The sequence below is a fragment of the Rhineura floridana genome, chromosome 9 (genome assembly GCF_030035675.1).
Source record: "Rhineura floridana isolate rRhiFlo1 chromosome 9, rRhiFlo1.hap2, whole genome shotgun sequence".
NCBI classification, from domain to species: domain Eukaryota; kingdom Metazoa; phylum Chordata; class Lepidosauria; order Squamata; family Rhineuridae; genus Rhineura; species Rhineura floridana.
The window spans coordinates 63,964,103-63,979,250 of record NC_084488.1 but is presented as its reverse complement, the minus strand read 5'-3'; the positions used below and the strand labels follow the sequence as shown (position 1 = coordinate 63,979,250).

General features: G+C 38.8%; 1 protein-coding gene across 4 annotated transcripts in view; it reads right to left on the bottom strand.

Annotated features, from left to right (window-relative positions):
* LRBA (LPS responsive beige-like anchor protein) overlaps window positions 1–15,148 on the bottom strand; it is a 654,576-nt gene that overhangs the window by 30,165 nt on the left and 609,263 nt on the right. For all 4 annotated transcript variants that reach the window (XM_061584671.1, XM_061584674.1, XM_061584673.1 and 1 more), the window contains exons 52-53: window positions 12,546–12,701; window positions 3,928–4,095 (exon numbers count right to left, since the gene is read on the bottom strand). In XM_061584671.1, the coding sequence (XP_061440655.1) occupies window positions 3,928–4,095; window positions 12,546–12,701 (324 nt within the window). The remainder of the gene's footprint in view (window positions 1–3,927; window positions 4,096–12,545; window positions 12,702–15,148) is intronic.

Here is a 15,148-nt window from a genome sequence, read left to right as displayed (position 1 = left end):
GGACACATAATGAGAAGACATGATTCACTAGAAAAGACAATAATGCTGGGAAAAACAGAAGGGAGTAGAAAAAGAGGAAGGCCAAACAAGAGATGGATTGATTCCATAAAGGAAGGGACAGACCTGAACTTACAAGATCTGAACAGGGTGGTTCATGACAGATGCTATTGGAGGTCGCTGATTCATAGGGTCGCCATAAGTCGTAATCGACTTGAAGGCACATAACAACAGCAGCAAAATATCCACCCTGCTATAACATAGCACAAATGTATTGGACACCAGATTGGGTTTATTATGTTGATAACCCCCAGAATTTTCTATGCCATAACCAGGAATGTTTGAAAGTTGTACATGATAGCCACCATGTTATGATACAAAGGTATGATTAGACAAAATCATTGGATTCTGGCAAATATTCCTGGCCTCATTTACAGTAGATCAAAGAATATGTCTCATGACTGCCTGAGATGAATCTTGGGATGGTGGGGTGTTCAGTGTCAAAAATATAGACACTGGGCTTGGGTGATGAGCTTAGATTCCCGTGAACTATTTAGAAGTTGTGGGCATATTCTTCAGGACATAATTAGACATTACAGGCTGCTTTTGATTCAGGTCTCCCTGGTAACACCTAGTAAAGGAAATAGGAGATGTGACATCAATACATTATATTTGGCACTCCCTAAATGTAGCAGCTAATGAAGAGTGGGGATGGGGAAATACCGAGTATGTCCCTTTTACTAGAATTTACTTTGAAAACATCTGAGGGGAGATGTGGTTAGTAGCTGCCATACATTCCTTGTAATGTTCAGTTGGCCCTAAATGCTATAAAACTTTAAAAGATTTGCCTGGTGAATCCTATGCTTTGATGATTCAAAGGTGTAGATGAGACACAGTAAATCTGTGCAAATATAAAGTAGGAAAACATAACCAGGACTACTTTCAGGTAAGAAAAGTGTAGTATGTATCTCAGTATTGTGGCCACTAGCCAGAAATAAATAAATTAAAAATTAAAATGTAGTCACAAACTTGAGTGCCTGTTACATGCCTATTCATCAGCGTAACCAAGAAGAAATCTTGCTGTATTCAGTCATAATTGTTGTGCGATATTAATGGAGCATTTGAATTTCTAACTTTTCAACTTGATGTTGTTGACGCCTAGTAACTATTCAGGGTGTACCTGCTTTCCAGGTGAAAACTTTGACAAAATATTATACACAACTGTGAAAAATAATTGGAATATCTGACTATTCATGGATACAATGCCAGTCATGGGATCCTGATTTTTTAGCATCAAAAGCAACAATTTCCACTGTTGACTTTGCTATGACAAGGATTGTTTTATAGAATTTCACATCACCACCAGCAGATGTCACTCTAGGATGCTTATGTACAGCAAAAACATTAAAAAGAAACAGGACTGGAAGATTTAAACAAAGGATACTTGCTACAGGCTTCAGTGAAACAGTGTTCAAGTTTGACATACTTTTCATGTAGTTAATTTAAAAGAAAATTAAATGTACTCAAGCTGCTCGTACTATAGAAATATAATTGGCTAATCTATGGAACTCTTTAGAAACATTTGCAAGCTGGTATCACACTGGCTGTTTAAAGCTTAACACAACCATCCTACTTATCAGAGTAATCTTATGATTTTTCCTAGAAATATTATCTATTCTGCTTTTACAGATCTTGCTAATCCTTATGATAATTCATTTCAACCTAAATGCCCTTACATCTGGATCTAGCTGCATCTTCATAAATTGGTCTCTATTTGAGATTGCATGAGATGAAGGGCAGGAGGCACTTGCCCCTCTCAGTTTACTAAAGGTTGCCGAGAGGATATGAGCAGCTGGATTGAGATTATGGTCAACATATCATTACAGGAGGGAGTGGCCCCAGCCATCCTGAAACAAATGGTGATTCAACCACTCCTGAAAAAGTCTACCTTGGACCCACTGGTTTGTGACACTTACTGCCTGGTTGCAAATAACCCCTTTTGACGGAAGGCGATTGAGAAGGTTGTGGCTCCAACAGCAGCAAGTACTGATCCATTCCAAACTGGGCTCAGGCCCTGGTTATGGGATGGAAGCAGCCTTGGTCACTCTGATGGATTACTTTTATTAAAAGAAGGACAAGAGTAACATGCCCCTTTTATACTTGCATGATCTCTCAGTGGCTTTTAGCGACCATGGTATCCTGAACTGGCTCTATAAGATGTGTTGGGGGCACTGTTTTATAGTAGTTCCACCCCTGTCTCCAGGGTCATTTTCAGAGTACAGCATTGGGCGGTTACCTCTTGGCCCCCTGGCAGTTGTGCTGTGGGGTCATGCAGGGTAAAATCAAGTTCCTAATACTATTTAACATCTACGTGATGCTGCTCAGAGTGGTTATCTCATCAGATTTGGGATGAGATGTCATTACTATTCTGTTAAAACTCAGCTCTGTTTCTCTGTAACATCTGGATCAGAAGAGGCCACACAAGCAGTGCACTGGTGCCTGGACTCAGTGGTGAGCTGGATAAGGACCAACAAACTGAACCCTGGAAAGATGGCGGCATTGTGGGTGAGCAGTTCCTGACTCTAGATAATTCATCAATTGCCTGCTTTGGTTGAGGTCAAAGGTCTCCTGAAGGAGCAGGTTTATAGTCTAAAGTTGCTCCTGGATCCACCTCTGTCTCCAGAGACCCAGGTGATATCAGTGGCTAGAAGTGCCTTTTACCAGCTTCAGCTGGTAAGACAGCTATGACCATGATAGCTTGGCCATTGCCATCCATGTACTGGTAACTTTCAGACTGGATGACTGCTATGTGTTCTATTTGGGGCTGTCCTTGAGGTTGAGCCAGAAGGTGAAACAAGTGCAAAATATAGCGGCTTGACTTCTTACTAGGGAAGAATACTGCCATCATATTATGCTGCTGCTGAAAGACTTGCACGAGCTGCCAGTTAGCCATCAGGCTAAGTTCAAGTTGCTCTTACTGGATGTACAAAGCCCTATACAACTTGGGACCAGGATACCTAAAAGATCCCTTATATATCCAACCAGTCATTGCACTCTGCAGGAGATATACCTAAACAGGAGGTTTATTCCACATGATGTCAGAATCAGGCCTTTGGCACCTATCCTTTGGAACTCCCTCCCATTACATATAATATAGGTCCCATTTACATTGGCTTTTCAGCACCTATTGAAGACTCTCCTCTTCCAACAAGCCTTTTAAGTGATAATTTTTATTCCAGTTGGCATCTGTATTGAATTTGAAATTGTTTTAATATATGTAATTCTTATATATGTGTTTTATTGTATTGTGAAATCACTATGAGATGCTTTATAGGAAACGATTCATAAAATAATAATGATAATAACAATAACAATAATAATACATGCTGTCTTGCATACTCCCGCACAATCTCTCTCTCTTTCACACACATACAATGATACACATATTTTGTTCACTTCCTTCCTTTGTCCATTCCTTGGGAGGTAAAGGTCAGGATTATGGATAAAATATAAAACGTATTATACAATTTGATTTTTGCCCTATTTAAAAGGCTGTTCAAATAAAACTATTAAAATTTATTTGGTGTAAATAATTTGAACCAATTTATCCCCCCCCCGTTTTGTACTAGTACAATAGCTCTTCACATATGTGAAGGATGTTGCTGTTATTGTTTTGCATTTGTTTGCCACTTTACAAAAAAAATCTCAAAGTGACTTAGGTTATAGGGATCCACAGAAACAGAGTAATTTGCAAGGGTAATAATTTAGTACACCCTGCAGTAGGTACACTCAAGAAATATTGAAAACAGTGCCTTACCTGTGATCTAGGAGGCTGCCTCACTGTGCCCCAGTCAAGCAATTATTCAGGTATAACATGAAGTTGGTCCACCATTTACAAAAAAAGTCAGTAACAACAAAGGTCTCCCTTACCACTTGAGTTATCACCAATGGAATTGGTTTTGCCATTCCAGTACCATAGCAGCAGTGTTGCATCACGAGACCCTGAGAGAATATAACAGTTTCCTCCAATGTAAGATTCGGAGCGAGCAAGACAGGTGACAACATCCCAGTGTCCAAACACTACTTGTATCAGTTTCCCTGGAATATACAGAACAGCATTTTTTCCAGATCTTATATGAACAGAAAATAAATATAGACATATTACACTGTACTTTGCATAAGGTGCATAATGAGTACATACTACTTGTGAACTCTAGCCCATGAAAAAGTTTATGCTTCAATAAATCTTTCATTAAGGCACCAGAAGACTGTTATTTCCTTAATTAACACAAACTATTGGTTTACTCATTGAAGAGGTATGAATGTATGAGGTTTTCATCTCATTCTCTGCTTTTAGGTCCAATTCATCAAAATATTCTTCACCTCCAAACTTTGGTCAGTAACTTCTATGAATTTTACTTTTGTGAGGAAATAGGAAACTGCCTCAAAATGAATAGTCAAACCATTGGTTTATCTAGCTTAGTATTTTCTACACACTGACTGGCAGTGGCTCTCCAGAGTTTCAGATGTGGATCTTTGTCACCCCTACCAGGAAATGCTAGGGATTGAACCTGGAACCTTTTATATTCAAATCACGTGCTCTACCATCAAGCTACAGACCTGCCCCAAGAGACATGGGGCTAGAAAAATAATTGAGCCAGTGTGGTGTAATGGTTAGAGTGTTGGGACCAGGACCTGGGAAACCAGGGTTCAAAGCCATGAAGGTCACTGGGTGACCCTGGGCCAGTCATAATTTCTCAGCCGAAACTAACTTACAGGATTGTGAAGATAAAATGGAGAGGGAGGAGAACCATGTACACCACCTTGAGCTCCTTAGAGGAAAGGTGGTACAGAAATGCAATAATAAATAAATAATTCTGTTCAGCCATCAAACTGCCTGCTCCACCTCTCTTTGTTCAATTACTTTCTGATAATCTCATTATTGCCTTAATATTTTTTGCTTTAATACTATTCCAGCTTTTCACACCATATTTTCAATTATCATCCCATGCACTGGGACATCCTTTTTAAAAATGTAACTTTTTATTGAGGTAGTCAAAACTCAATCCATAGAATTTTCACATAGCAACCCACCCCCCAAATTATAAAAATAAATAATTAACAGTAACAAACTACATATCAGTCCATATTTAAAAAGTCAACTTATCAGAAAGAAGAAATGAGCAAGAAAAGATGTCAAGGCAACTCTCAGAAAGAAATGGAAACAAATTGATTGATAACCACAATCTTTTTGGAAGCAAATCATTGGTTTTGCCATTCCAGACTTCTGTGCTTTGGATAGTTTGACCAATCCACCTTGTTCTGATGTAAATACAATAAGAGGAAGCCATATGTATTCTGTTTTGCTCTCCTTTTTACTCTTACTGGTTTCTGTCAATTTCTCTGCTAAAGCCAAATCCCATACTTTCAACCCTGTATCATAAATGAGGAGGTATAATGCCAGTGCTTGGCAATTTCTGAACATGTACTGCCAATAGAAGAGTAATCAAGTTTTTATACAGCAAGTTACTAATAATCTCCCGGTACAGAGAGAGGAGATCCAACCCAGATCCATGGAAATAATTTGGCTCATAATTGCCAAAATTTCTTGGAATACCCTTTGTCAAAATAATTGGACAACCAGGCATTCCCACCACATATGAAAATAGGTTCCTCTTACTTCACAACCCCACCAATACTTGTCTGAGAGCTCATTATACATTTGTTATACCTTGAGTGGGGTACAATACCACCTATTTAACACAGACTCCTGAACCCATGCCAAAATTGTTTTTAAGGGAGGTTTAGCCCACATTACTGCATAACCACTGCATAACCTTAATTTCAACATATCAATCATTCTCCCACTTTGCCTTTAGACCCAACAAAGAAGAGGTGGAGTCTATTAATAATGTTTTATAGGAGATAGAAATTACTCCTTTCAGGCTCCTATCAGCACCCATATAGCAATGTTCAAAAAGACTCAAGTTCCTACTGCGGTCCTCTATGTGAGACAGACAAGAAGTAAATGTTTGTAATTGTACTAGTTTAAACCAGAATGGTAGCACTTCTGCAAGCGGAGCCAATAATTGTTCTAGAGAGAGCGGGGATATATCTCAAAACAAATCTCTCACTCAGAATAGACCTTTAGCCGACCACTGCCTAAACTGCCTAAACTTGGAATCCTCTTTAAACAGTGTATGATAAAAAAGAAATGGACATAATGGGGAAGGCTGAGGCGTCAATAGATGCACCTATTTTCTCCAAACCTATAAGGTGGTTTTGTAGAAGGGACTTGGAAGGTTCTATAGATAATGCCATTTTCAAAAAAAAAGGAAGAGCTCTTTGGTGCAAATAATCCAATCTTGTCTACTGAATGATCACCTCACATTATATGGACTAGTTGACAGGCATTACAGTACAAGAGAGAATACGCATTCCCAGACCCCTGGTTTCCCTTCGATCCTAGGCTATAGCTTTACCTACTCTGGAGTGTTTGCTCCCATTGTCAGTTTATCTATCTCAATAGGGAGCACCTGAAATAGAAAAAGGAGCCTACGCATGAGGGACTTCTTTATCACTGTCACTTGCCCAAGCCAAGAGCTGTTCAGCTTATGCCATCTGCTTAAATCCTACTTGCGTATAGTTTAATTGTATCTTAATTGTATATTTTTGTATGGTTTTAACTACATGTAGTTTTATTTGTAAGCCGCCCGAGTTCCAGTTTGGAAAAAGGGCGGGGTAAAAATAAAGTTTCATTCATTCATTCATACTTAAATTCCTTTGAAGTGGATCAGAGTTTCACCTTTTAAATTTGGCCAATGACATAGAGGAATCAAGCTCCAAAATTTAGTGATTTTAACAATTCAAAAATCATGGGCCTGTTGAAGGCCTTAAAAATGTCGAGAGAGGGTGAAAGGATGATTCTCTACAGTGTTATTATGAATTAAATTCAGGACTCTCTTAATTAAGTCTGCAATTTGTCGCTTTGGCACAAAGACTTTTTGTCTTGATGAACATCCTCAGGTAAAGGTAGGTGTAAGGAGATCAAGAAATATTATTATTATTGTTGTTGTTGTTGTTGTTGTTGTTGTTGTTGTTGTTGTTGTTGTCGTCTTTATTTATACCCCGCCATCCTTCCAAAACTGGAACTCGCGGTGGCTTCCAGATAAAAAACACATATAATTAAAACATACAGAGTCTAGATTAAAATAAAATTAAACTAATTCCAATATTAAAACCATTCATACTTATAGCTAAAAGAGAATTAAAAAAACCAGTTTAAAAATGGAGGAATTAGGTATTAGCAATGCAGTTCCCGTCAAGCCCTATCTTTAGCAGCCGTCAATACCAAAGGCTTGTTGGAATAGAAAGCTCTTTGCTTGACGCCGGAAGGACTGCAAGGAGGGGGTCATTCTTACATCCCTAGGAAGGGAATTCCAAACCCTAGGGGCAGCCACCGAGAAGGCCCTATCACGTGTCCCCACCAGTCGTACTTGAGAGGGCGTGGGTATTGAGAGAAGGGCCTCTCCTAAAGATGTCAGGGCCTGGGCAGGTTCATACAGGGAGATACGGTCTGATAGATAGCCTGGACCTAAGCCGTATAGGGCTTTATAGATCATCACCAGCACTTTGAATTGTGTTCGGAAACAGACTGGCAACCAGTGGAGCTTTTTTAACAGGGAAGTTGTATGGTCCCTGCAACCCGCCCCAGTTAACATTCTGGCTGCAGCATGTTGAATCAACTGAAGTTTCCGAACAGTCTTCAGAGGCAGCCCCACGTAGAGCATGTTACAGTAATCTAAGCAGGATGTGTCACCGTGGCCAAATCAGACGGCTCAAGGAACGGGCGCAGTTGGTGCACTAATCTTAACTGTGCAAAAGCACTCCTAGCCACCGCCGAAACCTGGGATTCCAGGTTTTAAGCTGAGTCCAGGAGTACACCCAAACTGCGAACCTGTGTCTTCAGGGGGAGTGTAACCCCATCCAGCACCGGCTAATCCCTATTCCCTGATTCACCCTATGACTGACCAAGAGCACCTCTGTCTTGTCTGGATTAAGCTTCAATTTGTTTGCCCTCATCCAGTCTACCACTGACGCCAGGCACTGGTTTGAAACCAAGACAGCTTCCTTGGAATTAGGTGGAAAGAAGAAATAGAGTTGAGTGTCATCAGCAAATTGATGGCACCAAACCCCAAACCCCCGGACAACCTCTCCCAGCGGTTTCATGTAGATGTTAAATAGCATAGGGGACAAAACTGAACCCAACGGCCAAGGGGTTGAACAGGAATCCCCCAGCACCACCTTCTGGGTTCGTCCCTCCAGGAAGGAACGGAGCCACTGCAAAACAGTGCCCCCAAGTCCCATCCTCGCAAGGCGACCTAGAAGAATACCATGGTCGATGGTATCGAAAGCCGCTGAGAGGTCCAGCAGAACCAACAGGGACACACTCCCCCTGTCCACTTCTCTGCGTAGGTCATCCACCAAGGCAACCAAAGCCGTCTCCGTCCCATAACCAGGCCGAAAACCAGACTGAAATGGATCCAGATATTGAGCTTCTTTTGGTGCTGCAGCTGAAAGCCATTTTCCTTCTGCTTTCACAACAGTTTTAAAAGGCAAACCCAGTAGTATTGTGCTCCTGCAGTACAAAGTGCCTCCATGACAGGTTTAAATGTTTTCCTTCATTTAAGTTTCCTGACATATGTCTTGGTAGCTCTGAATTGGGGTATCTTGAAATTTTAGCTCACCCATGTTTCTTAAAGTTTTATATACAAATTGCTGCACTAAATACTTCTGAAAAGGGATAACGAAATCTCGTGAGTTCCTGCCATTTTGGCTTCTAGGACCCAGGGCTATGTATATTCTTTCAAAATCAGTCAGCACCAGAGTTCTGTTAAATCCTATATATCTTGCAACCATTTCTACTATGGGATTACTCCTTTCTTCAAACTCAGGGAACCCAAATATTGGCCCACCACTTGTTCTGCTGTTCCTCCAGCTTTAAGTGCAATTCATAAGTTGCCATATTCAATTACAGATTGATTTTTCATACCCAACTCAAAGGCCTCACTTGCCATTTGCATTGCCTCTTTTATTTGGGAATAAAACTCATTTAAACTCATTTAAAGTCTTGTTAATAGGAGTTAACGCTGCTTGCAATTGTGCCATTAAGCTTTCCTCATACATTGCCGAATCTCCCTCTCCTGACAGTTCATCTGTCAGTTTCAAGGCCTTGCCACTGCATGTCCTGTCATGCACCATGTTAATTTCCTCTTCGCTAGATAGGTCAGAATCCTCAGATCATTTATCGGTGGAGCTACAAGATTTTGTAATATTTTTCTATCTTTTTCCAATGCCAGACTTCATTCCCAGTATGCTTTTACTAGAATGCAGAGTAAATTGTCACCGATGATACTGATTATTTATAAAATTGGTCTATTCGTAGGAGAAAGCACAAGATTATGCGACCATTTTGCCCAAGAACAAGCCACAGCCCCTAGTCGATCCTTTTTGGACAAAACAAATTTCTAGTTAATGTTTTATTTGACAGCTGTACTGCAAATAAAAAAAATCAGCCACAAGTCTTTGCACTATTGAATCTAAAAAGCTGTCCACCACTGCAAGATGGTTTTATCGTGGCTCTGCTGTACTAGCTATACTCAGAAAGCATGATTTATGTTCAATGTATTTCCTGTTATATCCCCCCTTGAAATATAATAAGGAAAAGCCTGTTTTAGCACAAGTGCTAAAATATAATTCAATGCCTATGATAGTTTGGCATTACCTATTACTGATCACATCATCTCCTGTTCATTCCCCCTCTCACGCTCAGCTCAGGAAAAGTATTTGCATTGGGGGAGGTAGCTAAATCTAAAATTGCAACCAGATATTATTTGCATATTTTAAAAAAGTATAGTGAAGATATGGGACAAGCTGGTTTAAAAGAAAAGAACAAAACTAGATTTTGCTTTCTATTATATTTCTTAATTGCTTATCAGTCAGTTATCTCACCTTAAATAGGACTCTTCTATTGTATGTTTAAAGATGTTACATTAGTAAGTAGTGTTGATATTTTTTCATTAAAAATTCTAGCAGAAAAAAACCTAATTCTGTCACAGGATTTTGTGCGTTTTTTTAGTGATATGTAGATAGACAGATATGTATATGAGTTTGGAATCAGATTATCACAAACAAAATTCTGTTCATGCAGCAGGGCTTTCCGGCCCACTTTTCTGAAGTTCAAATGGTGGTGGAATGCAGCGGGAAGGGAGAATTACTTGATACTGTGTGGAGAAACTTGCACAAACCAAATTATACTAATGCTAATCTGGATCCAAGCTAGATAATTTTATATTTGTACTTAGTTTGCTGAACATTTACTTATAAATTTATGTAATTTGCTAGTCATTTACAAAAAAGAAATGAAAGCAAAAAGGTCATCTGAATAAAGAGTTCTGTTTAAAGAACTGCAGTCAGAGAACGTTCAGTAAACATAACACTGTATACATTTAAAATGGAAGAAAAAGGAATATTTTGTTTTTAGTATACATATGCTTATTACTAATAATTGAGAAAGAACAAAGTAATTCAGCTTCAGACTTCCTCCTCTTATTTAATCAGTGGAGTGCAAGAGAGCACATGTGTCTCAGATAACATGTTTTGAGATTTATTAACCACATGTCCAAAGACACATTTAATAGCAACATTTTTATGTCCCAGATAACTAATATGCTGTAGCCTAGTTTCAAACATGCAGCAGAATCTGGAGGGGATGGGAGTAGTACAGATTTTACCACGGACTATAAGTGGACAATCAAAAACATCTCCATGCAAGCAGAAAACTAGCACAACAGGAACCTGGCTGGACTAGAACATTTTAATGGATGTCCTAGGTTCTGGCATTTTTGGTTTTTAATTTGCTAGGCATTTTCGACATGGGAGAACATTTTAAAAAGTGACTTATATCAAATGTAGTTCTGTTCAGAGAAGGCCCATGGAAATTAATGAACATGACTAACTTAGGCTCATGAATTTTAATGGGTCTACTCTGAATAGAACTTAGTTGGATACAAGTTGGTACTTCCCCCCTGCAATAATGAAGGGGTACAGTCCACTTTTCAATAATTTGCTAGCACTCCTCTCCTCATTCCTTTTTCTCTTTGTATTATGTCTATTAGACTGAGAGTCTATGGGCAGGAAATGCTTTATCTTTTATACGCTGAATGGCAATTAGAAAAATGTAGATGATTAATAAGTGATTAATAAATCATCATAATCATCTCCTCAGGATTGTACTATCTCAACCTGCTGCATTTATAGACCAAGTCTAATCTTGTATTTGCAGAGAGGTCCACATGAAAAGTGTAGAGTTCCATATTTTCATTGGAAATCTATGGCCTAGTTCAAACATCATGGTAAAACACATCTTTCTGGACTGTCTCCTCCTTACCAGGGCACAGAGGAAACAACTAAACTCCTTGACTTTGTGTACATCCGAACCAAGGTTTGTGGTTTGTTTCACTCTGAGAACAAAACTTGCCTTCAGGTTTGGTTTTTGAGAACAAAACAAATGGCAATCCCTGGTTCAGATATAGTGCTAAGTCAGGGGGTTTGTTCTTTCCCCAGTGTTGCATGGGAACCAGTCGGCACAATATGCTCACACATGATAAGCCGTGGTTTACAGCTTACCATGACATGCAAATGCAGCTTATGATTCTTCTACTCTTCCTGAAGTATTTTAGCATGATTTTTAAGTATGCATTTTTTCTGTATGTTCCACAAAACATTCATTCTTTTAAATGACTCTTTAGATTGATTTATCTATTTTAAAAGGTTTTTATTTCTGTTTCAAAAACTCACCACAACCTATTCTTTTAATATTCAGCTTTATTTCTAAAAAATGTTTTTCTACAAATGTGAGTATGGAGTGATAGCAGAAATGAGAGACAGTAAACAAGATAGAAGTTGCAGAGGGCAGTATCCCTTGCTTCAAACTCATATCCTCAGAGATCCATTCATCCATGAAAAGCATGTGTCTACCAAAGCACATTGTCATGGATACACCCTGAATCTATTCTGACATAAAGGACTGATGTTCACTCCTGTTCACATAATTGCCATACCATGAACCGATGAAAACTAGCAATACAGGGATGGTAGAAAAAGCACCAGGAAAAAGGTGTATTTATTTATTTTAAAGAGGCCAAAAGTTGCAATATGGAAAGGAACATTTGGGGTGGGGGGTTGAGGTAGGCTTTGGGAAACAGAAGCTACATTTGATTTTATAATTGGAGACAGAAGATAAAAAAGAGGTATATAGGAAGCTTCACTATTCCCTAGCAAGTGAATATAATAAAGAGATACAGTGTTTGTAGAAGTGCCAATACTTCCCTTAAGCAAAGAATTTGGAGGGCTCATGATCTATATTCTTCCATTTTAAAAGAGGTTAAAAATAAAACTTAAGATTTTGAGTTGCAAAAGAAAACAAAAATAGTCAGCAAATCCTTCTCCATTTTTTAAAATCTATTTCACTGAAATAGATGATATACCTGAATCAGTAGAGTATACCCGGAAACCTTTGTCCCAAAAACCACAGACCAGGATATAGCGATTATCAGAAGTGATGACAAAACACTGGGAATGAACCTGAATACTTTGATCTAGGAGATCAGTAATTTGCCTCTTGTGCATATTGGTATTGCTGGCTAGAGAGGGATGGGGTGGAGAGGAGACAAAAGAGAAAATAATTACTTAGCACATTTGCAAACTGAGTTTTAATTTCTTGTCAAACTGATGCACACAAATGTGCTTCTTACTTTTGCCCCCTACCCTGATCCCTTCATTTCTTCCCCATTGTTTTGCTACAATTTGCATGTTATGTCAAGTATTATCATTATCATCATCACCACCACCACCACTCTTTATTAACCACTCTTCACCCAAAGTTCCTAGGGCGGGTTACAACAATTTTAAAATACAGCATTAAAAAAATCAAAAGCAATCTAAAATCACAAAATAGGGTAGGTCCTAAGAATATATGTCTCAAGTGTCAAAGCATTCTTCTAAAACTTTACAATGAAGTTGCTGATGGACCTCGGTAGGGAGGGAGTTCTACAACTTAGAATGCCCCCTCTTGGGCCACCCTCCCGAGCTTCTGAGGGTGGTGGAACAACCAAAAGGGCCCCTCTGCTGATCTCATCACTCAAGGGGGTCTATAAGGAAGGAGATGGTCTTTCAGATATTTGGGACCTAAGTTGTTTAGTGTTTTAAAAACTAGTGTGAGCACATTGAATTGGGCCCAGAAACGAACTAGCAACTAATGCATTCTAGTACATTCTGTAAGGCTCTACTTTCATATACAATACCACCAGTGATATTTTCAAGGGTATTTATAATGCATGCTCATCTAGCATAATAAGCCAGAAGAGTTATAACTCTAGCAGATACATATTAGTAAAATTATCAGCCTTGATATACCAATGGTTATAATCAGAAGTATTCCAGGAATCAATCAATAAGTTCAGCATAACTTCAGTGACATCGGTTGTATACAGAAATTTGTGCCCTTTCCTATGGAATATATTATTATCATCATCAACAACAACAACAGCCACAACCCGCCCTTCAGTCAAAGGGTGGGTTACAACAATTCCAAACACATAATTAAAAATAGTTAAAAACTGTTAGGGTGGGTCCTAAAATATATATACCACCATATAGTGCTCATGTGATTATAGTAGAATATATTTTATTTTGAAAAAGTTAGTAATATAAACAGATGATGATTTCTATAGGTATGGCTACTTAAGAAACTAGATTTGTTCACTTTACCTTGTTGCACTTGCTTTAAATAAGAATGTTGAAACTACACAGTTACTGTCACTTTAAATTATATAGCAAATACAATACATGGTTCCTGTAATTTTAAAGAGGACAGTTATATGAAGCCTCTAGTAACAATATACACCTAGTAGAATAATATACACCTAGTAGAATATGCATCTGATGCCTAAAATCAACTGAAGAATTTTATAAGAATTTAAAATATTCAGAACAGCATTGAAAACTGTATTATAAGAAGGACCTTAGCTTGCATTTTACAGATATACAATCAGGGTGTGATAGTCCTAAAAACATTTTGTGAATGCAGTGTCATCAGTATGCTGATGACTGCTAGTTCAATTGCTCTATTACATCTGAGTCCAATGTTACACCAGGACACAGTGGTGGACTGGATGAGAGGCAATAAGAAGAAACTGAATCCTTGTAAAGCAGAAGTCATGCGAGTGAGTGGTTCTCAGATCTGAAAGCTGGACAATCTACCTATTTGAAATTGAGCTGCACTTCCTTTTGAAGAGCAGGTTCAAAGCTTGGGGAGAATCCTTGATTCATCTTTATCATTGGAGGCTCAAAACACCTTTTATGAGCTTCATTTGATGTGCCAACTATAACCTTTCCTGGATGGAAACAGCTTGACCACAGTGGCCTATATACTAGTAACCTCTAGACTGAATTATTGCAATGCACTCTCTATGCTGAGCAGTCCTTATGGTCTAATTGGAAGCTGCAGCTAGTGCAAAATGTGGCAGCTAGAATGCTTAATGGTGCATTCTACCATGTACATATTACACCTGTACTAAAGGTATTGCACTGGCTGCCTATTTACTACCAAGCTGAGTTTAAGCTTGCGTTGCTGACTTGTGAGGTTCCCAAGAGCTTAGGAAATCTGAAACAACACCTTCTGTAAAATCCAGCTTGTTCAATGAAGATCATCATTGAAGGACTTTGTACCACTCGCAATGGAGATTTGTCTGGTGGTGACTCAAGGAAGAACCTTCTCCACAGTGGCTCACATGCTATGGAATAACTTTCCCCTAGAAATATGATAGGCATCTATGGTGATAGTGCTTGTGAGGACGTTCCTGAGCCCTGCTTTTTAGTACTGGCTCTACTGGAATTCCTGAATATGAGTGGGTGGTGGTAGTTACGTATTAATTTAACCTTGTAAACTGCCTTGCTATTTCACAATGAAAGGCAGTCTATAAACATTCTAACAAATATTTGTAGGCATAATTTCAAAATTCTTCTAAAAGAGTATCACTTGATCCAGAGATAGTTGCATACAATACTGCATTCAGGTTAGCTAATAGAG